A 26,979-nucleotide genomic window follows, 5' to 3' on the forward strand; every position below is an offset into this window, starting at 1 on the left:
ACCCCGAAGCAATGTATTTTTGACATAAGTTTTGCATGTCCTTGCCATCAAAAATGAAAGCTTATTTAGAGAACAGAGAGCATTTGTTCCATGAGCAATGTTCCCATGAGCATTTTAGACATCTTGAAATTTTCCAAATTATAGAGTGTGTTGTACTAAATGAAAGTATATTGTTACATACTGCATAGACAACAAAAGAGGCAGCAGCATCTGTCACTGTGGAAATGTAGTTTCCATCTAGATCTGGATTATCATTTCCTTATCTGAGCCAAAAACAATATAACAGGTCTAGGAAAACAACATAATGACAACAAGGTATGAAGTTACCAGTAAAGATTAAATGGGCCAGGGTTTTAGGCTGGCAAAGATAAAATTTATAGAAGAATATCAGGGAGTAGGATAATGAATGTCACAAGGGAAATGAATGAGGACTAATTACTTCTTTTCTTTGCAACATAAGGACTGTAGGGCATTGAAGAAAATTTACAAGTAGATGTTTTATAACAGAAAAAAAAATCATTTTTCCACTCAATGTATCTTGTGAAACAAGGTGTTGCAGATTAAAATAAAGAGATCCAAGAGTGATTAGGTAAATTTGTGTAAGACCCATTCATTTAGAGCTATTGGTCACAAATCTGTAAATATAACCTCTTGCCCAAGAAGTCCCTAAACCAGAGCTTCCTGGGAGCTCTGCTCATATTCCAGAGGATTGCTAGACACAAGTCCAGACTTTACATAATGTCCCTAAAGAGCTGCCCTTTGTTTTGATGAAAACCCTTCACTCCTTGCTCAGCACAGCCAGTCATGCATTCTTAGGGCTTTTTTAGGCAAGCTGCTCAAAAAGAAACTGTTGAGGGAATAATGTTTAAACCATAAGAATTTGACCAATTTACTAGATCTTTAGTTTAACTGGTGCCAGGGGAACTCTGTTCTGTCACACTGATCTGCTGTAATTTTCAAATCCTTAAGATGCAAAAAGTACTTGAGGCTTTTTCTTCTGCTTCAGATTTTGCCTGTTGCTAATTTGTTCACAGGGAGAGGAAATACATGAAAAACACTGCAGATTGGAAAGCAGTGTAACAAATAACAAAAAGCAGAAAGGTTAGAGGAAAAGGAACTATACATTCTCACATACATTTCATCTGTTGATGTCATCTGTGCTTGTATTTTATATTTGGGAGTAAAAACTGTTGTAGACATGTATATAGGTGTACACATATACTTTAGACTCTTCTGTCCTCTATGAAGAACCGGAGGATCCAAGATACCCAGAGCTCAGGTTGTAACACAGGCTAAGATGAGAAAAGGAGGGAGAACATCTCACCTGGAGACAAACTGGCAGAGAGTCTTATGCAGGCAGTTCCACCACAGCCTGCACAACTTTCTGTCCCCCATGTGAGGATCCTCATTTCCACATCCACGTTCCCAAATCTTCACCTGCCTAACAGGAAGGGCACTATACTTGAAAACCAACACAGCTGAAGACTGGGACTGTCCTTTGCAATTCCTGAATGCAGCAGTGGTCACCATGAATTGGTCTTCTGTGCAAGAAGCTGATGAGCAACAGAGCAACAGATTTTTTCATTTACTGAAAAAATAGGTAGGAGAATCCACAACAAGGCTTTGGAGTAAAACAGAGCCCTTGAAGATTTCAGAGAGCAGACTGTGTGAGGGAGTTGAGTTGTTTTCCCAAAGATTTTATATCTTTTCTGCCTTCCTAAAGTTTGCATGAGCAGGAAATTCCTGTGCCTTCTGCACTTATTTTGCACTTATTTGATCCGTAAAAAAATGCAACTCCAACCTCCAGAGAGACATTCTGAGAAGATTTTCTGAGGGGATAAGCCTAAGAGGTGAGAATGAATGTGCGACTCTCAAAAGGGTTCCACACTGTGTTAGTGGACTGCTGGACACTGGTTGCACAAAAGGTGCAGGTTGCAGGTTGCAGACCTGTAGATTGTAGACTTGAAAACAATCATCCCTCCCAGCCCAGACTCAGTGGCGCTGGTGCTGAGTAATTAGAGCTTTTTGTGACAGATTTGTGCCCATTTGGGGAGCAGGATCCTGAAGCCCAGAACCAACTTCTTCCCCAAAGAACCAATTTTATTGCTCTATCCAGTTATAACTGTTTTGTGTTACAGGAGACGCCAAGGCTCTTTGGCAAACTAGTACTTCCTTATTGTGGCCTTGGCATGGAGAAAGGCTTCAGGTTTTTACTTTTAATATTCCCCCTGGTACTAATCTGCTAAAAATGCAGATGACTTTATAGAAGTTGATCCCACTGTGACAGGAGGGAGATCAGAATACTTGCTTATTAAGAACTTTTAAATTGTGACACATGAGTTAGAAGCAGTGAAGTGTTCTGTCATCAAAGCAACGGTGGGCAATAAAAATTATTTTTGGTGCTTTGGGGCAGAAATAGTGTGATTTGAGCTTTCTTTGTGCAGTGACTAAAGCTAAACCGTAAATGTCTGGTTGGATAAGCAAGAGTAGTGTCATTGACTGCAGGGGCATGGTGCAATGACAGTCTAGCAACTAATTTTCCATGACTGTCCTCTGACAGCAAGTTTCCTGCTTACACCACGCTGGCTCATCCCAGTCTATCACAACACTTAGTGTTTCCCAGGCTCTGACAGAAGTGACAGTATGCTAAATGTTCCTTTTATTCTGAAGCCAAACTGGAGAAAGAAACATGTTAAAGCTTGTCATGGTCTCCCACAGATATGTATTTTATATTCATTGCTAGAGTGTAAACAACCTATTTTGCAGGAAATGTTCTAGCCTGTTTTGAAAATACTTTCATTTCACTTTTAAGTTGTTTCAGCTCCCCACCTGTAAAGCTCATAATGAAGATGTGGTGTTGACACCCAGAGGAACATAGGTATGAATGTAAATACACTGTAGGAGTCTGTAACTCTCATTCAGAATGTTTCTTAGGAAGGCACTTGTTTAAATGAGACATGAAAGTCTGCAATGCAATATTCCCTCTATGAATAATGTAGCAGAAACGTTACAATGAATAACCAGAAATGTGGGAGTTTCCAGCAATCCAGTTTAATAGTTTCTTTATATGTCTGTGTTTATACATCAAACAGCCTTCAAACAAAACAAAAAATAGGAATATACAATTCAAGAAAATACCTAAAGCTATTACAGTTTTGGTTTCCCCTCAGTTGATTTACAGTTATGTACAAAACTATCTTATTTGCAATACCCAGTGAAGATTTAATGATTTATTTACATCAGCTGGTGCCTTTCACTATGCAGCGGAACTGTCTCCTTTTGTCATTTACATTCACAGTTGCAAGAGCCAACATTTAGAGGCTATTTATGGATAGGATTAAGAGATGGGCTGAAACAAGGCAAGATTCTCACTACTGACCACCAGCATTCTCTGAAATCCCATTTTCAGATATAGCTGAAGGAAGACTCTAGCCCCTAGTGCACTGATAACCAGTATATCAGTCAGCATAATAAGGGATCTCCACTGAGATATATGTGAGCTGGAGGAATAGTAAATTTTGAGCAGACAAAATGTATGACTCTGGTGCTAAAGGTGCATCTTACTTCTCCTGTCAGAAACCTCCTAAGCAAATGAAGACATAAAGTAGGCTCTAAGTGTGTGGAGGGGAATACCTTCTAATTTTTCTTATACAAGAGATAAAATTAGGAGGGGTAAAATATAATTTTATCATAATATACAAACTGTGTCATAGAATCACTGAATAATTTGGGTTGGAAGGCACCTGTGGAGGTAATCTGCTCCTAGTGGTTCAAAGCAGGGCCAAATTCAAAGTTAGAGTCAGCTTTCAATTTAATGCATGTTTTTCAGGGCCATGTCGAGTCCAGTTCTAAATATCTCTAAGATGGATTTTGTACAACCATTGAGCACCAGTTCACATATTTGACCACCCTTATGGCAAATAAATTTCCTAAAACCCAATCAGGAATCTCACCCTGAAAGTATAACCTAAGAGTCATGGAATAAATCATAAACTGTCTACTGATAAACAAGAGTGTTACAGCATGTATAAACCAAGTATAACAAGTATTATTCTTCCAGATTTCAGAAAGAAGATTTCATTTTTTTCAAGATATATTCAGCTATCTAGTCAGTAGTTTAACACCACTTGGAATCTTTCCAAAACTTAAATCACAGCACAAGATATGCACCATTCATGGTCATCGAGAAATACCAGAGTTGCTCTCTCTTTTTGTAAGCCCAGCATTTTGCACATTACGCAGCTGTTGCAGAACAGCAGGTTTATGAAAGCATCACTAGATGCAAACTACTCACAAAAAAGGCATGAGGGTTTCAGCTTAGAATCCTCTCAACTAAGAGGAAAACAGTTTGGGGAACAAAAGTCAGGACTCTGTTATAACTACATGTACCTGATGTTTTGAAATCCCTTTTTTTGCCATTGCCTGCCATGCCTTTTGATTATCAAACTTGATTTCTCTCTCCCAACTTGAAAGATGCAATCTACAGTAACACAGGCTCTTCACATCCAAAAGGGTTTTCTAATGTGTATAGAAAGGCAGCCACTCACTCAATCTTTCCATCTCCACAAAATATTACATGAATATCTACAGGCTGTGTTCCCTTTGCTTCCCTAGCCCTGGCAAATAAAGAAAACAGACAAACTAGAATCAGCTCGGTCTTCATATTCAGCCTTAAAATTCACCTGTGGTGCATCTTGCTTCACAGTGATTTGAACATATATAGTCATATATGACAAAGTGCTGTATCCAGCCTGGAAAATCTCGTGGAAACATTGGCAGCTTACACAATATGAATTTTGTGACAGTAACAGTCATGACTGGAATACAAGACTGCTGATATGTGCGTGTATATTGGTCATAACTGCTGACCAAGGTATGTGGAGCTTGATAATTGGAGCTACTTCTCTGATTTTATGTCTTCAGAAGAAAATAGCAAAAAAAAATTCCTTGTTAATTCTGGGCATCAAAATAAACCATGCTTGTGTTTATCTAGAGAGATAAATTTTTATTATTTTTTTATATCTAGAGAGACAAATAACACCAAAAGAAACACACATTGAGAGGCTGGTGGGTTCATTCACATGGCAGAACTCACTCTTTATATTTAACAGAAATAAAAATAAGGTTTTCCCCTGTATAATCCTCTTATAAATTCCAATCTTCAATAGAGTAAATGAGAGTCAAAATATCCTTTATCCCCATAATACAGATGCACTGAGTAGCTCCAACCACCAGCATGAGTGAGGTGTGTGGAGGGAAAGAAATGTAAAATCACATGTTTAAAAAGGGTCTCTGATTGCTGTGGGAATCGTGACAGCTGAATGGAGAAAATAAATGTTCCATAGGCATTTCACCAGAATCACAGGATGCAGGAAGATGTTGCCTTTTCAGTCTCCTCCCTGGTTTGGTTTTGTTATCTTAATACTTGTTTGATAACCCACAGAGCATTCTCAGGCTATAGCAACAAATAATCTCTTTGAAGGTCTTCCTCATTTCCTGGCTACGAAAGGCGTAGATCAAGGGGTCGATCACCGAGTTGCACATAATGAGAATGAGGTACATGTTGAAGTGAGACATGAAGCAAACACAGTAGAGGTTTTGAGGGCAGGAGATCATCAGGATGAGATGAAGGAAGAATGGAGCCCAGCAAACAATGAAGATGCCAAGAAGCATAGTCAGAGTGATGGCTCCTTTCATGCTGGTTCTTTGACGGACGGAGTTGTACCCAGGCAAAGCAGCGATTTTCTTCACATGAGTACGAGCCAGGAGGAACATATGGATGTACAGGGAGACCATGAGGAACAACATGGTAAAAAACATAGTGATGAGACAAATGACCACGTAAGTTGATTCATAATAAAGAATGAAGATAATGCCACAGCCCGTGCAAAAGGTCCAGATGCATGCAATAATGAGCCCCGACCTTTTCACGGTCATGATGTTGTGATAACGCAGGGCATAGAAGATAGTGATATATCTGTCTACTGCTATAGCCAGCAAACTGCACATGGAAGCCACCACAGATATGCAGATCATGGAATCAAAGACATTGTCTATATGACGGACAAAGGCATCTTCCATGATGATGTGTCTATTGTTTATTAAGTATATGGTTATGGTCTCCCAAGCATTAGACACACTAACCAGCATGTCAGCCACTGCTAAACTGCAAACAAAAAAATACATGGGTGAGTGCAAGTTCTTGTTCTTAGCTATTGCACATATAACTAGTATGTTTTCAAGGAGGCTTACAATGCCCAGAGTTAGGAACACCTCAGCTGCGATGACCACTTGCTCACATGGTGATGACTTGCTCTTCGCAGTAGGCACAGTAAAGTTGCTACCAAAGGCACTCAGGTTGAGTTCAGAAACGTAGAATTGAGAGGATGTGTTCATCTCTGGGAGCTAACACATTCTGTTCCTTCTGAAGGGCTTGCCAAGGAGTGTGATAAATGCATTTTCCAAAAGGCAGAAGATCCTGCCTAAAAAAAAGCATAGCATGAAGATTACAGGCAGAAGTTGACAACATAAATACCAGCTATTTCTATTTAATTTGTACATGTCCCACCTCTTCCACACCACATTCTTTCACTGATTCCAAACTAAATTTTGGTTGGCTCAGAGATTTTCTGCCTTTCCTTACTGGGAAATTAAAATCACAAACTGATTTGTGCAGAAAAGATTCCTGCACTCTTCATTCATAGTTTTGATTATTCTGTCTGGCTCCCTGGAGTACTTCCCCAGAATGTCCTGGAAATTCTGCTGAAAAGCAAACAAAAAACAGTTTTCCCAGTCCCAGCTCTCAGACCCCAGAAATGCAGGAGGATGTAGCATTATGTCCAGCAGAAACCACTCACTTGAATAAGATAGAAAGAAGTTTCTATTATTGACACAATAAAGAATTGAACATTTTCAGTAAAAGGTTTAAATGCTTTCCTGACCTTTGTACATTTAATTTGGCATGAACTATATTATAAACAGCTTATCTGTGCAGTGTTAACATGCTCATTTAAAAGCGTGGTATTAAACACCTAACCAAGGCAAATCCATACATTTCAGGACAAACTAAGGTTACAGAATTGATGTGAGTGGAATTCTATTGCAAAAGAAGTTTTATCTTCCAAATCCAGCATATTTTATTCAATGGTTTTCTGGTAATGAAAATATTTTGGGAAAGTTGTAAGTCATCACATTTTTAATAAAGGGAACATTTAGAGCCGATTGTCAGACACTTGTTGCAAATACAAATTCAAAGCATATCATGCTAAACAATTTTCAGTTTCAAAAATCCACTTTTTATTTGCAATCAAGGAATTTACTGTACCTATTTACCAGAGCTGCTCCTTTAGCTGCTTTTTCTCATCATTGTCTGCAACGTTTCCTCCAGAGAGCTGAAGTTTTAGCCCCCTGACATCTGGGGCTGGGGACTCCTTGGTGGCAAAAGATGAAAAAAAATAGAGGGAAAGGAATTAGTAAATCCATAGAGTCAAAGCTGACCACGTATAAATTACTTACTGTGCAACTGCCTTTTTATAGACTCCAAGCAATAATGACTTCAGTACTCAAACTGTGGCTCCTCCTCCCCTTCTTTGCCCCCCTGGACTTCTCTTTCCACAGATCTCATAGTAAAGGCTTGAGTTTTTACCACCATCTAGTGGCCTTCCCCTCTCTTTCTAACCGAACAGGGATTCTTATCTGAAATTCATTAAGAGCTTTCTATATAATATTAAAGGGAGAAAATGTACCTGACATGCTCCTTTCCTTTGTTTTCTTTGTTTTCTTTGTTGCTTCTAGTACACTGACAATAAGTTCATCCAACAATAGTACTACAAAAGAGGAGATAATATTATTATTAAAGTGGGAGGCTTATTATTGCTATAAGCATTTTTCTCATATTTAGCTTTGCTGGGATTTTTTTCAGAAATAAGAACCCCGCTGTTACAAAACTTAGAGAACATACAGTCAAATCCACCATGCCACTAATAGAAAATATATTCAAATAATTTGTATTAAAACAACTGAACAAATAAACAGCTGTGCTCCATACCCCTTGCTAGAATGGAGATTTCAGTGTAGAAATGGAAGGAGCAGTGTATCATGCCAGGAGCCCGGGCTCCCCAAGATGGATGTGAATTCCCCAAGGGGTCCAAGAGCTGTTAAACTCTGTGCTCGGTATTCCAGTGGCTGAAGTTCCCCTGTGGGTCTAGCAGTCAGGCAGCCAATGCCCCTTCTGGGCCTTACCCAGAAGGTGGCAAAATCAGTTCAAGTCTTTAACAAACGGTCTCTGCTTCCAGGTGCAGACTGGGGAATGCAAAGTACACACCTTCTGACTGCCAAATGCCCTTCTTAGCTGCTAACCAGACAGTCAGACACCATGCAGGATTTGAAGTTAACTTGACACAGGAAGTCTCTGCTTCTCCAAATCACCACTCTTCCAAAAATCAGTGGGTTGAGGTTTTTTCATGCTGTATTTTCATGATCCAATTGCTTCTTTTTAACCTACAGCATTTTTCTTAAAGCATCACCACCAACAAATCCTAATTTTCCTGTGCCACTTTTGTGTTTTCAGTGTTCAGTTAAGGTTTATCATTGAAAAGCAGATAAATCCCTATTTCTAATTAATGTACTCCAGAGTATGTTCCTCTGTTGTCCCTGCTGGCCTCACTCTAACCCTTCGCTCTAGGGATGCAGAAAAACCTGGGCCATTATATGAAATAATTTTAGGTACAATAGTCCCTGCACAAAGGGTGACAGTGAAAAGCATTTTTTTATTATTTTGAGTAAAATATCTCTTTTAGCATTATAGAGTTATAGTCAGGAGATTAATTTTGCCTATCCCTTCTCTCCAGTACTGAAAAGAGAATTTAAATTATCACAAACTAGAGGTCACAAACTATGCTCAAATGCAGGTGTTAAATCTGACTGTATCATGCCATCTGCTGAACACACACACTCCCTGCTCTATCTCACCTATGTGCAAGTTCTGAGCTCTTAGTCCTTTGCTATGACCAAAAGAAAAGAATAGAGAAACATCACCTGCAGTCCTTTTTCTGTTCTTTAATGTAAAGCATGTTTTTGGTAACATGTTTGCAGCAAAGTTAACTTACAATAGCTAACTTTGGTTATCTTTCTCATAGCTTTTGATTTTCCCAATGCAGGTGCTGGCAGTCAGATACCTAACAGTAAATTTTACATGTTCCTGTGCTCTTATATCTAGCAAGAACTGTGCAGACATTGTACTCTTTCCCCTTCCAATTACTTCTCTTGCAGTACCCAACTTATTTCTGTTGTCAATCACATTGTCTCTTGTTAGGTCCTGTTCATTCCATTTACAAATTGCTCTGTATGTTCAGTTTAACAAAGCTCTTTGCAGGCCAGCTTAACTGCTTTACAAAAGTTTTCAGTGTACCTGGTAGGGCTCAGCAAACCAGCCAATTGCAGGAAATGAATTACTCATCAGACTGGGTGGTTTGGCTGTTGTTCCTTAGAGCAATGCCAAGTTTCCTTACATATAAATTATGAATCAGCATTTAGATTCTTGTTCCACAAGCCAGACACTGCAGGTGTAAACCTTGGTAAAATTGCCTATGCTACACCAAAAAGTCCCTTTTTTACAAAACTTGCAGAAAAATTGCCTGCTTGGAGACTGGGTAGGGGTACAGATGCATTTTTTCTTATGTTAGAGGATGAAATGAAGAAAATACATTCCTTCCTCACCATCACCCTCAAAAAAGAATTTTACCATTAAATTGCTGCAGTAAGCAGCTCTTTAATGCTATAGCTTGACAAGCAGGTAACTGAAAGGACACCCAAACAACAGTGAGTGGAGGCAGGCAAGTGAGTTATAAATATTTGAATAGAGGGGTATGGGAGCAGATCTTTGGATTCTCTCGGGAAGAATCAGTGAACAGCTTCCCAGCTGCAGGACTCATGAATGAATAAGCTTGTCTTTCAGATGTTTATGATCTCCATGTCCAGCTCCCTCAACCTAGAAATTTCTTTGGGTTCTAAGAAGAGAGATTGAAAGTGCTACAGAAAGATATCAGTGAATAGAAGAAGTAAAATAGGATTCTGGCAGAAAAAGAGATGCCAGGGCCTGTCTCAGTCCCATGCCATTCTTTTCAGCAGCGAAGTGGTTGAGAGAGAGCAGAAGCCACTCCAGATACATATTTGCCTCTCAGGCTTTGTCAACAACCAGATTGGGAGCCATGACAACATCGCTGGCAGAAAAAGCCAGGCCCTGCTTGCCATCAGCAGCACCAACAATCCCAGCCAGAAATCCCCTTTGCCCTGCACATCCACTGGAACTATACTGACACGTAGGGCAAGTTACATCATGTCAAAACCAGCAGGGAATTGCCACCTGAAGGATAGAAAGATACTGATTTTATCAATAAATGGATAAATGAGGCCAATGGAAGGACATGTTCCCAACCAAGTTTCTGTAGATGAGTCAGTTGCACTCAGATGCATTCTGGTATTAATCTGTGCTAATCTTAACAGATTCAGAGAAGAGTGTTGGTGGTGTTTATAAAAATTTACCAAACTTATCTAGCACTAACACATGTAAGAAATTCAATTCCAGTATCCTTCTGCAGCTCTTTTTATCTATTTGATGAAAATACCTTTGTTCCATATAACATAACTGGGATTGGTGCTCTTGGCCTATTTATAAAATCCCTCTTCTGTCTAATTCTTGTCTATGTTGTCATCAGCAGATATATTTCAAAGTCACAGAGGAGCCTTCCAGACTGCTCTTTGAGATAACCTGTGCATGTGCCAAAGTGGAAGATCATGGTCTTCTCTGCATTCAAAACACATAACAAATGTTCTTTAATTTCTCAGACTGAGAAAACTATTTGTCCTGGACTGTTTACTGAGTAGCCTTGTCTAAGCCCTATCAAGGTCCCCACTGTTAGCTCCTCAGCATTACAGTCCGTTAGCCTTTAGTAATGACAGATAATTAATTGAGGTTAAAAAAAGAAAAAAAAAAAAAAGGCATTATTGCTCCTTGTCCTGAAATAAAAAAGCTGGATGAAGTGATTACAGACTGTCAGTATTTCAGTCCCCTTGTCTGCCCAGGGCATGTCTGAAAGCCTAAAAGTTAGGCTTTGCAGTAAGCAGTGGCATAGTGAATATTTCTTTTATCTCAGGGCCCTAATCTTCAAATCAACATCTGATCTTTTGTATTTTTTTTCAGAAAGAAAAGGAAGTCTGAAAAACGGCATCAAAATAAAAAGCAATCTGTGCCCTGTTGAGGGTAGGATCAGCTATCCTTAGTATGACTGCACTAGCACTTTTGGCCATCAACCCCTTCAACTGAGTCCTTCCAAATGGTTTGAGACAGTCTCTTACCCCTCTCAGTTAGTACCTATCAGTGGTGCTTCTTGCATTAGACTACAAAGCTGAGGAAGATGCAGTATGATACAAAAGGCATTTAAGAAAGTTTTATCCTAATAACCTAAAAGGGATGATGTTGTAACCAGCCTCCCAAACTGTAAAAGAGTAATAAGAATTTTGGTAACCCTCACTTTTATGTGCCACTAATTGGAGCAATGAATCACCCCCTAGCCTTTTGTTAGAAGATAGGTCAGCAGTACAGACAGACCTGGTGAATCAGAAGTGCCAGCTGCAGACTCCACAAGGCACAGATAACCAGCAGGAGAATGTAGAAACTTCCCAACAGAAAAGAAAGATGATTCCATAATATATGAACAGACTGGGATAAAGAAAAAACCAAACCAGCAGGTGCTGATTTGGTACTTCTTTCTGGAAGGACTGGTTGAGACCCCAGAGTAATTTAAACCCCTTTAAAGGACCTCAGTAGGTTGGAGAGATGAGCAGAGAAGAACAGTCTGAAATACAACAGCGGTAAATGCACGTTCCCACTAGCAAAGAGCAAACCTTCCAAATACAGAGTGCTGTGCTTAGATCATCCTTCCCCACTTTATTTTAGCACAAAGTATATGCTCAAATCTACTTTACTTGAGTGTAAAGAGGCAAGCATTCCTTGAAGTGAGTGACAAAATTCTGATTTCTGATTTTTTTGGTAAAGTACTGGTCTAAAGAGGTCCCTTGAAAAGCTGCTCACTTCCATCTTCCTCTCCTCCAGATGAGCAGAGGACACAGCATGAACCCTTCCCTGGGAGCACTGCACTCCCCATCCTGGCCTGGCTGCTTGCTTTGAGCAGAGAGCCTTGACAACTCAGTGCCTTTTGTCCTGTGCTATCTCTCTAGTCAGGTATTGGCATTTTAGCACAGCATGAACATGGAAAAGTAACAAAGCAGCAGAAGAAGAACTTCAAGGAGATGCACAGTGAGAATTATCCTTAACTCTCCATCTCACAGAGATATTGCTACACACAAAAAACTGAAGATGCTGTAACGTGTGTGTGCTGCTTCCATCAGGGCAAGTGCAAAAGTCTCTGGTTAATGCACAAGATAACTAAGCATGGATCCATGTGCTACACAGGCAATTTTCAAGAACACCCAGGCAACAATATCAACATTTGTCTCTTTAGTAGTGTTCAGTGCTAATCTAACATCTCTGTACTCATATATATGTTCTTTCCTCACTCTCTGTACAGGTTGGCAAAAAATGCAGCTACTTCCTATCTAATGAGGTGTCTAAGTGCAAAAAGAAGAATTAAATAACAGCCATTTAGCTCAATACTGATTTTTTTTCTGTCAGTCCCTTGCTACACTACATTTTCTGATCTTTTTGGCAATAAAGTCTTGCAATAAACAGTACCTTGTTATGTCAGGATTTTTTTTTAAATCACTGTATCCTAACAGAAAAAAATAGGCAATATTATTTCAGAAGTTGGAATTATTTTCCTTCTAGTACTCGCCAGCTAAGGAGTGAAAGGGTAGAGTATTGCTACGGCTGAAATGAAAGCTGTCAATATTACAAAAGTAAATTATGTTAGCCAGAAGCAAAGAGACTTGCAGAAAGGAAAGTAATTCAGTATCAAAGAATATCTTCTATACTGCAGTAACTAATGCATGCAGTTGTACTATTGAGAACTTAAATCAGTTTACAATAAAACATTGTCCTCAATGGTATGCTGACATACAAAAATCAAGTGGCTCTCATGGTCCTCCCAGATTCCTGGCATTTAAAAATTCAAGCATCATTAATCCCTCACAAAAGCAGGAAACGTCCTGATGTACTTGGTGTCTGATCCACTATTAAAAGTGAAGCAGAACCTGAGAAAAGTCTTGTGATGCTGATTTGCTGAGGCTGCTGCTATGATGCACCTTCCTGGCTTCCCTGGGTTTACAAAGTGCCCAGTTACAAAAGAAGATCATACAATCATTTCTTTTGAACTTGTTTTGAAACATGAACAAAAACCCCTTTCCTTTCTCTCTCCCCACCCAAACAAAGAAACAAACAAACAAATCACAACACAAGAAACACCAAAATATTTCAGAGAGAGGACAAGCAAGCTCAGGTTCTGATGAAACTTAACCCTGGGCCAGTGCATGGCTTAATCATTCTGCTAAGAGGGATGGCAGATTTGTGTCTCCAAGAAATCCCTTGCTACTGGATCAGTTAGGAAATCAATTTCTGCAAGAGCTAAGATGGACCATGCAATGGTTACTCAACTAAATTACATTTCTCCATTCCATCTCTAGTGGCTGATAAATAAAAAGAAAAACAAATGTTTAGCATCTACAGTTTTTATTACTTTCTTTTGTTGAGCCCCTCATTGATTTTAGGGGGGAGGTCAATGTTGGCTAAACATCACAGCCTTCAAAGTGGTGAATACCTGCATCTTTGTAAAAGTGCTTATTAATGATGATGAATACCTACCATGCACATCTAATTCAATGGCTAGTTGAAAGCAGGGGTTGAAATATTCCCATTTAGGGAATGAAAGATAAACCCATCAAACCTCTAGGCAAAAAATTAAGCTTTAATCTTCAGGAAAAATCCTTTTTTTTTCCCCTGTGAATCTGTACTTAAGTTACCAGCCTTCATGGCCTCCAGGGCTGACAGAAAACTCCAGCACTCTTCAAGAAATTCCCTGGGGAGCTGAGAGGGAAGATACGATTGTGTAGATCCTTCACCAAAACATGACAGGAGCTTCTGCTCCACATGTCCATGTGAGACACATTGATGGACCAGCAAAACAACACGACTCTCTAGTTCTGGAGATTGTCTGTATTCCTTGTACTCTCCTCTGGACATATAAACCCACCAGCAATGTTGTAACTGAGATTTAAACAGCAAGGATTGCACTTGTAAACATAACTCCATTGATGTCACATACAGCTACAGAACATGGCTCTGACTCCTAAAACCAAGTATACTTTTGTTGATGTATCCTGGTCTGAAAATGATCAGCTCACACAAAAAATTTCCTGAAAGCCAGCCAGGAACAATTAAAGTCTGAATACTTACAGATGCACAAATTTCTAGCTAAGAATTAGCCTCTCCAGGGGGAAAAAAAAGGTTCACTGAAAGTAGTAGCTGTGTACTAAATTTATATATATGCAATTTTTTTTTTTCAACAGTAAGGGACAAGTTAATCCAAAGATTTAGGTGAATTAGAACAACCAGGACAAAGACAACTTGCAAGTCTCCTGACTTTTCTCCAGAAAAAAATTTGCAGGGAGAGCAAGTTCACAGGCTCTTATTCTAAAGGTGAAATAAAAGGGGCTTCATTTCCAGCAATGAGAAAGAAACTAGGTCAGTATACATCTCAGTTTTACAAACAGAATTAATATTGACCTGCAAGACCAACATTATCAAGTTCAATGATACCACCATTTCTGACAAACAGAAAACGCAAAGTATACTGCCCAATAGAACACAAATTCAGGCTCGGCAGTAGGACAGTTGGAGCTTTGTCTTAATACAGTGAGAAAAAAACTACAGAAAATCAATTATCTCTTTGAGCATGTTCAGCTAATTTGAGGTTTGCAGTAAACTGATGTTTTTGATGCTGAGTTAAAATTAACTGTTACTAACATAGTGATTTATAGCCATGAGAAAACAGAACAAACAGAACAGTAACACAAGTAAACAGCCTTCTATTTCAGGGTTATGAAATTCTATTTTCAGCACACTAAGCAAGACTAGGAAAAAAATTGCAGTGCTTCTCAGTTATAAATAATACAATAAAAGTTTAATATTACAGCATTTATAAGAGAGATAATTTAATCAGCTAATGAAATTTCCACTTCTTCATCTTCATTAGTCCTTTAAAAGGCAGTAAATTTGTCAGTAACTAGATGCAAGAAGAGTCTCTAAATTATTTTGAGATTATCACAGCAGGTTCATGAAGTGCCAGAGAATAACAAGAAGGCCATGGGAATTGCTTGAGAAGCAATATCCTCTACAAGTTAGAGGATATAGTGAGAGGAAGTTCAGGACTCCTGTTTCTGTGGAATAGATATATTTTTTATCCTGATTGTTAGTGTTGGATTTAGCCCAATGTAGAGTTTATGCCATACAGTGGGATGATCAGTGTCTGACCTGGCACAGAACGGGGTGGACAGGCAATAAGCACTGCCCTAAAGCATGACACTATCAAGTTAAGCTATTAAAATTGTTTAAAGAAATTTGAACCTGCTCAATGAGCCTGTGTTGCATCAGAGCTTTGCATCACAGCCAGATTCCTAACAGAGGATCAGAACAGTATCTTTACTGCAAATTCAAACTGCAGCTCCTACATCCTTTCCAGCTGAGATTCTTGCCAATTTTAATGTTGCGGGCTAATGTGCCAACTACTTGCAATTGTGTTAATAAGGCTTTTTCTATGTGAATATGTGTTCATTACACACAGCCAATAACACCAAAGTACATTGCATCTTTGTCTTTATGCCCTGACCAGATTTTTTCTATTCTGCCGGCCCATTTTTTATTTTATTCTTAACTTTTGATTTTGTGTTTCTCGAAGCTGACCTAAAAAAACTTTGAATTTTTTTTTCCAAAAGACATTTCAGAATAGAATTTCATTAACAGCAGAATGACTACTACTTTTGAGATTCAGGACATATGTTTGGGTCACTAAGTATTGACTTAAATTCTAACTCCACCAACTGTAATCTTTGCCAAACCACAGCCTTAGATACCAAAACCACTCTATTATCTCAAATGCTTCTCACAAACACATAAAAGAAATACAATTGACCTTACTTGTTGATGTTTTGCTAACAAACTACATCTGTTAGTAGGAATACAGATGCTTTGCAAATGCTTTTTGTATCTACCAAAGCACAGCCCAATAACAACGGGGACAGCTCACTCACCCCACATCCAACAGAAAGGATGACAATAATACCTGCACTCCTCCTCTCCTGACCCAGAACAAATCACAGCATTTGGCTGCCTGAAAGACCACATATTTACTTATTTAAGAGGAAGAAGAGTTGAGCCCTCTGAGGTTTGCTGCTGTTGTGAATCCAGTGCTGATAAAACACATTGCTCAGGGAAGAAGGCCCAGGATACCAGATTCTGCTGCCTCAGAGGAGGGTCCTAATGACTGGCTGCTGTTAAGAGATCATAACTTACACTTGTTTGATCCTCTTCCCTATCCAGAGAAGAGAGCTCACTTTGGTGTAGACTCAACAAATAACATCTCCTACAGTGGTCTCTTGGATGAACAACACTTATTCCTTAGAAAGTGGGAGGCTTGGAGTTGAAGCCCATGACTCCAAGGGCACTCAGGCACCACTGATCTGAGTGAGAGGTTGGGCCCCAAGGCTTTTCAATGAGATGTAGGCATCTCCTTTACTGCTCAAGGCCATGCTTACGGGGCTAAAAATGCAGCTAATGCTATATTTATTCTACCTACCATCCCAATCCCAGTGTAACCATGATAGAAAGTGTGTCAGATGGAGCACAAAAGTTAAAAACACCAGCTCTAGTAGCTTCCCTTCCTATCCCAGTGTCAAAAATAGGTTAGAAACTGTTGTAAAATAGTTGATAATCGTTAAGCATATGCAGTTAGTTTGGTTATGGTAGAAGGAGTTAAAAGGGTGGTTATAAGAAATATGGTACTCAGCATACCGTAACACACCTAAGTAAAGTGCACCACCCCCCAAGCCAAAAGAGCCAGCCTGGACAGAACTGTAATAGGCCAATCAAACACCTTCAACCTTCATGCAAATGAAGGATCCAAACAGAAACTAATCCAAAGTGACAAAAAACAGGATAAAAAGGGGCACCTGACCCAGTGAATCTGTGCCGCTCCACCTGGAACATCAGGGACATCGCTGCTCTAGAAAACCCAGTGCCAGCACTGCAGCATCCTCGACAGGAACGCTCCTGCTTGGCCCACGGGCCCCCTGGCTTTAGGCCTTTTTTAATAATAAGTGCTGAAATCACTTTTAGTACCGGGAACGCGATCCCGTTTCTAACACCAGGACACAGAGCAGCACTCACCAAGTGAGCGATGCTGGCAGAGCTGGAACACCAAGCTGTAAATAATACTCCCAAGCCTTGAAGGTTAGGAATGTGCAGAATCATGACGGGAAGATCAAATTCCATTTCAGCTCCCACAATCTATTTTAGAGCTGACATATCCACTAGAGAGATGTGACATCTTTGCCAGGAGAGTTTCCCCTAGCACGCCTGGTTGTACATGAGCAGGTGGAGATGTTTCTTTGTATAACATCTGTCATTTGTCTGTAAGTGGGTGGAGCAGTCCAACCACACCTCCAGTAAGTGCAGGCTTCCATCTGGGGGAGGGGGGTGGGAACCAGAAACAGTCAAACAAACATTACCACTGATTTTGAAAGTAAAAGTTCTGCAGTTAATGACAATGGCTTTTCACTAGGGTCCGATTGCTGCTCTAGCAATTTCTTTGTATTTTTTTTTTTTCAATATATGCACCTTATCTAAGGTGATAAGAGGTAAAGTATTGTGTCTATGCCAGGAGCAGGCATACATGTTGGGGACCAATTATCACAGGGGGCTGGAGAAAATGCTCAGACAGGGGAACTGGAGCAGAAGGCAGGAAACCCCCGGTGGTCCACAATAACTAAAATGTCACTTACCGTTCTCTGTCAGGGGTGAGAAGTTAAAGGAATCGACAGAAATACATTCCACTGCCCCAGATTTCTTTCATTAGTCCAAGTTAAGATGTTATTTTATCAATTGTTACTATTTCAATTAGCATTTGGGAAGCCCTACCTTCTGCTTGATCCATAAGAGGAGTGGGCTTGCTTCTTAGTGATAGTATCAAAAAACTAATAGCGTTTTGCAAATTCTAGGTTTCCTATTAGATTAAATTCTACTATTTGATTTCAGTCAGGAGAAAAGTTTAAGTATGCAAGATTGAAGTAATTTGTTACGTTTCAAAACCACAAAAGTCGCGCTGGGTTTTACTATTAAAATCCAGTAAAAAAATTGGAAGATTTTAAGGCAAAATTTTCTGAGCGATTGAAGGTAGACATACCTCTTAATACATCTGCTTTAAGTTGCAAATTAGTAGCATGTCTAGTTCAACTGTTAATGGGAGAGAAAGCACAGCAACCTATCCTCACACACAGAAATACTGACTGATTTCAGAGAAAGCAATGGAGCTCTCCAACATCAACAAGACACAGCTTTAGTGAAAATTCCATCCTTCAGCTTTCCACAGGAACATTCTGCCCAATCTTTAAACCAATAATGGTAAATTTGGCCACAAGTAGTCCAAACCAATTTGCTTTCTAATATGTCTTTTTTCTCTTCAAGGGCATTTTGACCACAGATTAGGAAACTGTGAGTTTCAAGGAACAGATTCAAACAGATGGAAGTGAAATATTGCACTGAAGAGGTTGCTGTGACCTTCAGGTCTGAGCGAAGCCTTGTCCAGAAATTCACTCCTTTTGCCTCTGTTTCTTCACCATTATTAAATGTCACCATAGCAGAAGTTACTGGAAGTTGCCTTGGAAAACAGTCATGGAAAGACACATTGAAGTTTTAGGTAAGGTTTGATATCCTTAGGTATATGTGGCTGCCATTATTACGGTGTAGAATTGTACAATCAGATACTCTCTTCAGTGGTTGCTTGTTTTACTGGTGTCGAAGAGATAATAGAGATCTTCTTGCTCATCATTCATTTTTGGAGGTTTAACCCCAGCTGGAAATTAAGCACCACGCAGCTTCTTGCTTCCAGTAGGACAGGGGAGAGAACCAAGAGAGTAAAAGTAAGAAAACTCATGGGTTGAGATAACAATGGTTTAGTAGGGTAAGCAAAATACATACACATGCAAAGCAGAGTGAGGAATTCAACCACCACTTCCCAAGGTCATTCACCACATCCCTTGGGTCATTCAGGGTCAGCTTTCCTGGGCTGTGTCCCCAGACAAGTCTTTGAACTCCTTCCTCCCCCCCACAATTCTCCTTGCTGGCAAGGCAGTAGGAGAAGCAAAAAAGGCCTTGACACCATGCAAGTGCTGCTCAGCAATAATGAAAATGTCCCTGAGTCATCAGGCAGTTGCAACATACATTCAAAACATGTCCCCATACCTGCTACTATGAGGAAAATTAACTCTATCCCAGCCAAAACCAACACAATAATCCAGTGATTTTCTTCTCTGCAACTTCAAGTGAATGTTTAAATGTAAAAGAAAAAATAACTGAGTACTTATTTTTTTCTCTTAGTTGTCTCTGATCCTTTCTGGACATGTAATAAAAAATGATCCAAGTCTGGCCAAAAAAATGCTTCTTACAAAGTCAGCAGTGGAAAAAAAATGTCTATTCCTGGAGTTGGAACTGCAGTGAGTAAAGAGGTATCAAGGATAAATTTGCTACAAGACTGCCTACACTACTGAAGTTAACACTGAACCCATGTAACCAAACTCCCCCAAAAGTCTAGTTTCTTCTCTAAACTTATCAAAGGTGAGAAACTAAGTGGTATGTTTCAAGCAGCTACAGTAATTAGCACCTTTCCCATCCAGTGTTAATTGCCTCCACAGTAATAAGAGTCATAATTACGCAGCACTCCAGCTTGTCACTTCGTTACACTAATTGCACTGCCACCAAATTTTGAAACTTTAAGTAATGCACTGATAAACAGAATCTTCACTATGTGCCACAAGTGTTTAATTGGATCTCAAAGCAGCAAAACCTTAAGCTGTGTAGCTGTGCTGAAGCAGATCGCTGTAATGATTACACATACTCCAGAAGAGACAGGTCTGCAGAAGCTGTGAAAAATCACATTGTGTTACTACTTAGTGAGTGGAGCACAAATACATTACATAGAGGCAGTCACAGGCAATAGTCTTGCCTTTAGCTTTGTAGCTTATAGACTTCCAAACTTGTTTATCTTGCTATCATGTTACTCTTTGCTTTGTGGTACACATTGCTATTGAAATATCCATGTGCACAAATAAATTTAGCAGCTAATGGAAGTGGCTTTATATACTTATTAATACTTGCAGGATTTTAAGAGGGATCTGATTTTCAAGGGCTGTCAAACAGGTCATCTTTAAAAAATCAAATCTGTTAATATTAGTTTTAGTAAGGTGCCTTAAAACGTAATTTCTAAAATCAGTAGCTTCTTAAAATTCGACTTTGTTGCACCATGATAGGTTGGGCCTGACTAGCAACCAAAAATCCAGCCTGACATTTGCCCTACACCCCTGCTGTGGTATCTGAAGAAAATATCAGGAAGGTTAGAAGACTAATGGATGGAGATAATTAATTTTAATAAGAAAAGCAAAAGTGTTGCACACAGGAAAAGCAAAAATAATTAATTCACCACTTCCCATTGGCTGCCGGATGTTCAGACTCTTATAGGAAAGGTGGGTCCCAGCATCCGCAATGATTATTTGGGAAAACGAGCGCCATAGCAATCAGGACAACCCCAAATGTCTTCCTTTCTTCCTCCTTTTCCCCAGCTTTTACTGCAGAGCTTAACATCATATGGTATGGGACCTCCCTTTGATCAGCTGGGGTCAGCTGGCTCAGCAGTGTCCCCTCACACCTCTTGGCCATCCCCAGCCTACTGGCCTTTGCAGGAGTGGTTTGGAGAGAAAACCTCCGTGCTGTGATAGCACTGCTCAGCAATGGCCAAAACAATTGTGTATTATCAAGAGTGTTTCTGTCACAAACTCAAAGCTCAGCTTCACTGATACCATTGTGACAGCAACAAGTGACAATCAGGTCTTTTTGTTTGTTCTACACACATACACAAACCCTTGCTGTCTCTGATGGGCAGTCTGACTCATCCTAAGAACACCAGGTGGGAGTTGCAGAAGGAACTGCCTGGACAGTTGCATAATTAATATGTTCCAGAAATGGAGGAGGTGTGATGATTGACTTTGGTACACATCAAAAGCCTGCAAAAGGTTGTAAAGTGCTACTGGACAGTGGGAGAACTGGACAAACTGGTCTCCCAAGGTTGTAGGCAGCTTCTGTGGATACTTCCCTTGGCAGGGATGTCTGCAGGGTACATCCAGCCTGAAGATGCAGAACGCAATTTTGGATGGGTGAGTAGAATTTCTGAGGTCTGATCACCTACAGAGATAAAATCCTGAAGTAGCTCCTTACAGGCTTTGTTTGTGTATTCTGCAAGGCCAAAGACTGTAAATCTGTACATTTCTAACCAAACCTGTTTATATTATAATCCTCTATACCTGCTTGAATTAGATACTGCACTGGCAATATTTAGATACTGTACAAGCAATAAACCTAATCATAATCATCCCCATAATCAGTGTCATACTTCTCACACCTGATCAAGAGTCATCCCTCTACCAATCTGTCACACCCAGCAAGACCCTGTACAAATACTTTCCATATTTGATTTCTCCAGAATTCCTGTAGACTTTGGCCATATTGATTTGTCTAGGTACTCTTTGTGCTATTCCTTCTCTTATTTTGGCATGTATGCTGACTGCAAGTCCACTGGGCAATGCAAATAACTCTTCTATAATAAATAGTAAGATAATGCCCTCAGAGTTCAGCCTTTGCAGAAGAGAGATTACAGTAAATAATTTAGAATGCTTAAAGTATTACAATATGGTACTTGGAAAATAACCTAATTCAAACTAGAATATATATTATAATGCTTAAGTATCACAGTCTAATTGTACAACCAGACACTGAATTTCTACCTTTAAGAAAAACCTAAATTATTAGATTTCGGTACACCTTAATTCCATTAATCCTCTGTCCACCTTTCTCTATCACCATTCAGGCTGACAGGAACTCCATCCCAGGCAGACCTCATACCAGGATTTTCTCTTTCCTTTTTCTGGTAGCAAGGGACAGCTATACTTTTAAAGCTATTCCTTAGCATTTCTTCAGTTTTAAAAGTGAGAATGTGTTGTATTGAAGAATGCAGATATCTAAAACTCTGCATTTGATTATGTAGTCAGCATCATAAAACACACCCCTTTTTTTTTTTTTTTTTAAGAGCCCAATAAAAATAATAATTGTTGTGAATAATAGAGTGCCTAAATTTTACTAGGATGACATTAGCACCTGACAAAGCTACCCACAGGTCACAAAGCACCTTTTCTCCCTCACTTAATACACAGTCTTGGAAAAGTATGCTGCACGTGCTAGCGCTCTGGACCTCTCAGCAGTTTTTGTCAGGGTGACCCTGGAGACAAGAAGAAAATTACCCTCTCCTAGGAGAATGCAGCCTTGGATTTGAGCAGTGTGGAACTCCGATGAGAAGCTGCTGTGAGGAAACCTGGCCCTGGTCTTGGGCTGGCAAAGAGGGGACTGAGGAAAAAGAATACATTCTGTTCTGGCACCGCCATCACATCCCTGTGCCCCCAAGACAGGCATCACTGGTTTTATCTCCACAATCTTCAGACAGGTGATACCACTCAGCAAAGGCACAAAGACTAGTACCAAAAGAGGAAAAATCACATGTTCAAGATTGACATCTGCATAACCACCTGGCTCCTGAATTAAAAGGACCGCATGATGAGCCTGCATCCTGATTACATCCCGTCTGGGCAAAATCAACATGAAGGAACTGACTTAACTGTCAACTAACTTGACAGAATTACTGTGCAGGGTGATAAAAAAAACCATAGTTACAAACCACTTCCTTGGATTGTTAACCTTCCTCCTGAAAGAAGGTATAATGGCTCCACTAACAAGCCAAACACATTGGGAACAGCAAAAATAGGCCACCTCCAGCACAGGAAGTCTTGATTGCATCAGTATTTCACAAGTGTTTCTTTGGTAGCATCAGAAACTGGAAAGGACAGTGACTCTTCTAAACATAGCATACAGTGAGTCCCAATTGCCATCTACTTCTGCTTCCCAGAGGTCTATAACAAAACTTTACCCTTTTTACACGATTTTCCACCCTGGACCCTACTGAAAACAGAAATTAAAATCTTAAAAGGAGCCTAGAAAGGCTAGGGATGAAAAAAAATCACCATTTCTTTTGAATTAAAGGTGCACCCTAGCTCTCTGTAGCCTCCTTAGAAATTCCCAGCCCCTGTTATTTTGGGAGCTAAAGAGAGGTGTTAATGAAGATAGAGGCTTCTTGCATTAAAGAAGTTGTTTAAAAACTACTTTAAAACTACTGTACTCACAATACAATAGAATAGACACACACAGCCTAAATATACAGTACTCATAGTGTTCCTGATGCTATGAAAGGGAAAGGGAAAACTCCAAATGTGAGGCTTTGAGGCCTTTTGGGTCAAATATCCTGCAGAAGAGAGGCTATATGATGCCTGGACCACCCTGATGATTTACACTTGTGAAATGATTAAAGGTTTCCAAGTATTGAAGATCTCCAAAAACAATTGTATCACAATTGTAATTGTGAATGGTAAATGCAAGAAACAGTATTTAAAGATCTATTGAGCATGATTTTAAGGGCTACAACAGCCAAGTATATCTTCTACTAATAAAACCTACTACCATGCTGTTATTGTGTTCTTCCAGTTACATCAGTGTTCTGATGTGTATAAGGAAATATCTGTTATTTTATGCTTGACTAATTTCCCTCTGTCAGACTGTAATGTGTCTGTGTCATTAATGGGTTTGTCTGTGAATTGCAGCTCCTGGCAAATTCTGCTTCTGAATCTGCCTGAGATTCCCACATGATTTACTGAAACAGTTTCCAGGTGTTGAGGTATCATCTGGTTTCTAGCAATGGCAAGGAAAGTTAGTGCTGAGATCAGCAAGGCAAGGGATCAACTAACTTCTAAAAGACATCTGACAGTATAAAATGAACTTTCCAAAGTATGTTTTTAGTTTGGAATCAGGCGCAATGCACCCAATGTGAATATATCCAGGTTCTCCTGCATAGCAAAATAGGAGCAAGTTATAGAACACTGTTGGAAAACTCCCTCTGACTGCAGTGTGGGTCAGACTGAAGCTTGGTCTTTGTTTCATGTGGCTTTTCATCCCAATAGCATGTGCTAAACAAAGGTCTTCAGCCAGTGTGAGGAGACTCAAGCTTAAACAGACTCAAAAACTTTGGGACAAAAGTTGTTGACAGATGTAATACTTTCAGAATGTAAAACAAATGAACTTCTATATTGGCATAGATCTACTGCAAAAATACCTACAGGCTTACACTCCTTCCCTCTATAAAACTGGAGCTTGACCACAATTTTCCATGGTGACAAGTCACAAGGGTGACACTGAGCACATTTCTTTTGGCTCCACACAACTCTCATGATTGCCACTACCGGGCATGAGAAGCGCTGCCTTCAAGGTTGACACTACAGAAAGAGTCACATATTCAATACCAAGGGAACACCCTTTCCCCTCATTTCAATATGATCCTGCTACATTCACTTCTGCTATTTGAGGGTGTCTTGCCTAAATAAGGGATTTTTTTTCCAAGCACCAGCAAGCCTGCAGCCAGAGAAGACAGCTCTGCTGCAGCTACTCCACTTTTCAGTAACAAGCTGGAGATCTGCACATAAACCTCAGCTGCAGGCAAAGCAGCTTGTGCTCCATGAAGCACCTGTCCTGGATTTATTTTTTTCCCAAGCAGAGTAAAAATTACAAATATCTTATGTTCTTCATTTAATAAAATGTTCATCAACTAAATAGCTTAATGATTCATAATTCAAAATAAAATATCATTTTAAATTACTGATCATTTCTATTTTCTGGCCTCTGGAAACAAATGAAAAGATTTAGAGGAGGACTGGAAATAAAATTTGATGAAAATATGAAATAAATTTTTGTTGATTTCATTTTTCCCTTTCCCACCCTGCCCCTATTTCTATCAACACAGAACATGCTTTGCTAGCACTTTTTAATGCAAGGAAGGCTCTGGTCAAAATCTAGAATGTTTAGGCTGAAGAATGGCTCTCTTGGCCTGACTCTGTACAGGCATTGTCCAAAGAGCTAAGTCAGAAACCTATGGCCTTGGGAGAATGAGAGAAAAGGCATTCTGCAATTATATTCCATGGAGAACCAGATCAGAGAGAAACTCTTTGTAGCAAAGAAGAGGAAACTTTAGAGACACACCATCAGATCAGCCCTGCATACAAATGCGATTGATGGATAGGAATAGGACAGAAAGACAAGAATCAACCTGGACCTTCCAATGAAATAATAATAGCTACAGGCAGAAAAAAAATGTTATGTTATATGCATAAAAACCAACAACCAGCAGTTACAGCTGAATCAAATGGCTTTTAAGTGATTCTCTGACAGTGCTAAAACACTACAGAGAAGGCCTGTTGTTCCTTACAAATTCGTTTCTGGCTAAGTCAGTCATCTTGAAAGGAGAGCAGAAATATTTTTGTGTGTAACGCCACACAAAGCCTTTGCTGAGTCACTTTTTTCTGTCTCTATCAGCATACCAATTGATATCAGAATTCAATTGCTTATTCATGTATTTGTACTAGTTCAGGATTTCCCAGACTCCTGAGCTCTTGCTGGTGGTCTGTATGTCTACCCTGCATTCATTCTGCTGCCTGCCATACATCATTTTACAAATTGGTATAATGGCCCATCAGAGCACTGCCTGGCATGTCTCATTAGCACCCTTTAATTACAGCAGGACTGAATGACATGTCATTTACTTGTAAAAACTATTCACTGTACAGTACAAAAAAAGTGATTATAAGCTAATCTCTAAGCTCTGGCTTCAACCTGGACATGACATTTTTATAGACATCTATACCTCGTTCTGGTAGTTCATGACAACACATCCCCTTGACAAAGCTGTTGCCTGTTAATAAGCAATTTGTTCTAATTCGTTATCTCACACTTTATTAAGCATAGGGTAAACAAGGAGCTGGGAAATTCTTTTATTGCTTAATTGACTAGTAAGTAAATGATCATGCTAATTTGAGCTACTCTCTTAGTTCCTGCTTTCTGATGCCAGTGTCTAAAAGGAAGTTTTTACTTCAGCTTGAGTTATGTAAGTTTTGTAGTACAAGTACCAACTAACATGCTCTGCCTGAGTGTTGGTGCCTTTGCCTGAGCTCTCTTGCAGTCCCTTCTCCTTGCAGAAAGTGATGGCAATGAAATAACTTCAGAGTAAACCCCTTGAATCAGGGTTCTGAAGGAGTCAGCCACAGAAAAGGCAAAATGTGGAGAAAGCAAGAAAAATGGGAGAGTTAAAAAAGAGAAAGGGGTTTCTACAAGACTTTGGAGTCTGCTGAGCAGGTCTGTGGGAATCAGGACTTGAAACACAACTAGTTAAAACTCCTTCTCTGTCCAGTTTCAGAAATTTAAAACCTCTGTATTACCAGCCATTTGTATAATCTCTGCCAAGCCAGCCAGATAACAGAACAAAGTTTTGCCCCACAGCACAAGGCTAAGTTGCAGAAACACTTATTGGTCTTAGTGATTGATCTACAAGCAACCCTGTCATTGGTGTCTACACAAATGTTATCACCTTAGTTGATCAAAGCAAATTATGTTTTTAGATCTAACATGCTTAAGTCTAAAAATAGTTTCAAGGTGACAGAAGTAAAACAAGTGGTTTACTGTGCAAGTGCAAAGTCGAGATTAGCCAGGTTGGTTTCTTACTGAAAGAAAGAAAAATTACTATGTCCTCTAGGGAATAAATGCCATTTTCTACTTAC

At 39.6% G+C, this 26,979-nt stretch overlaps 1 protein-coding gene and 1 long non-coding RNA gene across 3 annotated transcripts in view; one reads left to right on the top strand and one right to left on the bottom strand.

Annotated features, from left to right (window-relative positions):
* LOC132332888 (uncharacterized) overlaps window positions 1-20,500 on the top strand; it is a 32,274-nt gene extending 11,774 nt beyond the window's left edge. Inside the window, exon 3 of the long non-coding RNA XR_009488000.1 lies at window positions 18,692-20,500. This is a non-coding gene — a long non-coding RNA (uncharacterized LOC132332888). The remainder of the gene's footprint in view (window positions 1-18,691) is intronic.
* MC5R (melanocortin 5 receptor) lies at window positions 3,030-7,551 on the bottom strand. 2 transcript variants are annotated; one of them, XM_059857567.1, is made up of 2 exons: window positions 7,325-7,551; window positions 3,030-6,482 (listed from the first exon to the last, which is right to left on the bottom strand). In XM_059857567.1, the coding sequence occupies exon 2, from the start codon at window positions 6,394-6,396 to the stop codon at window positions 5,419-5,421; it is 978 nt and encodes a 325-aa protein (XP_059713550.1). In that variant the 5' UTR covers window positions 6,397-6,482; window positions 7,325-7,551; the 3' UTR covers window positions 3,030-5,418. The 2 variants fall into 2 exon arrangements, with proteins under 2 accessions (XP_059713550.1, XP_059713558.1); XM_059857575.1 differs by lacking the exon at window positions 7,325-7,551 and having other exon boundaries at window positions 3,030-6,166; window positions 6,253-6,393.
* Window positions 20,501-26,979: the final 6,479 nt, after the last annotated feature.

The sequence above is a fragment of the Haemorhous mexicanus genome, chromosome 1 (genome assembly GCF_027477595.1).
Source record: "Haemorhous mexicanus isolate bHaeMex1 chromosome 1, bHaeMex1.pri, whole genome shotgun sequence".
Lineage (NCBI taxonomy): Eukaryota > Metazoa > Chordata > Aves > Passeriformes > Fringillidae > Haemorhous > Haemorhous mexicanus.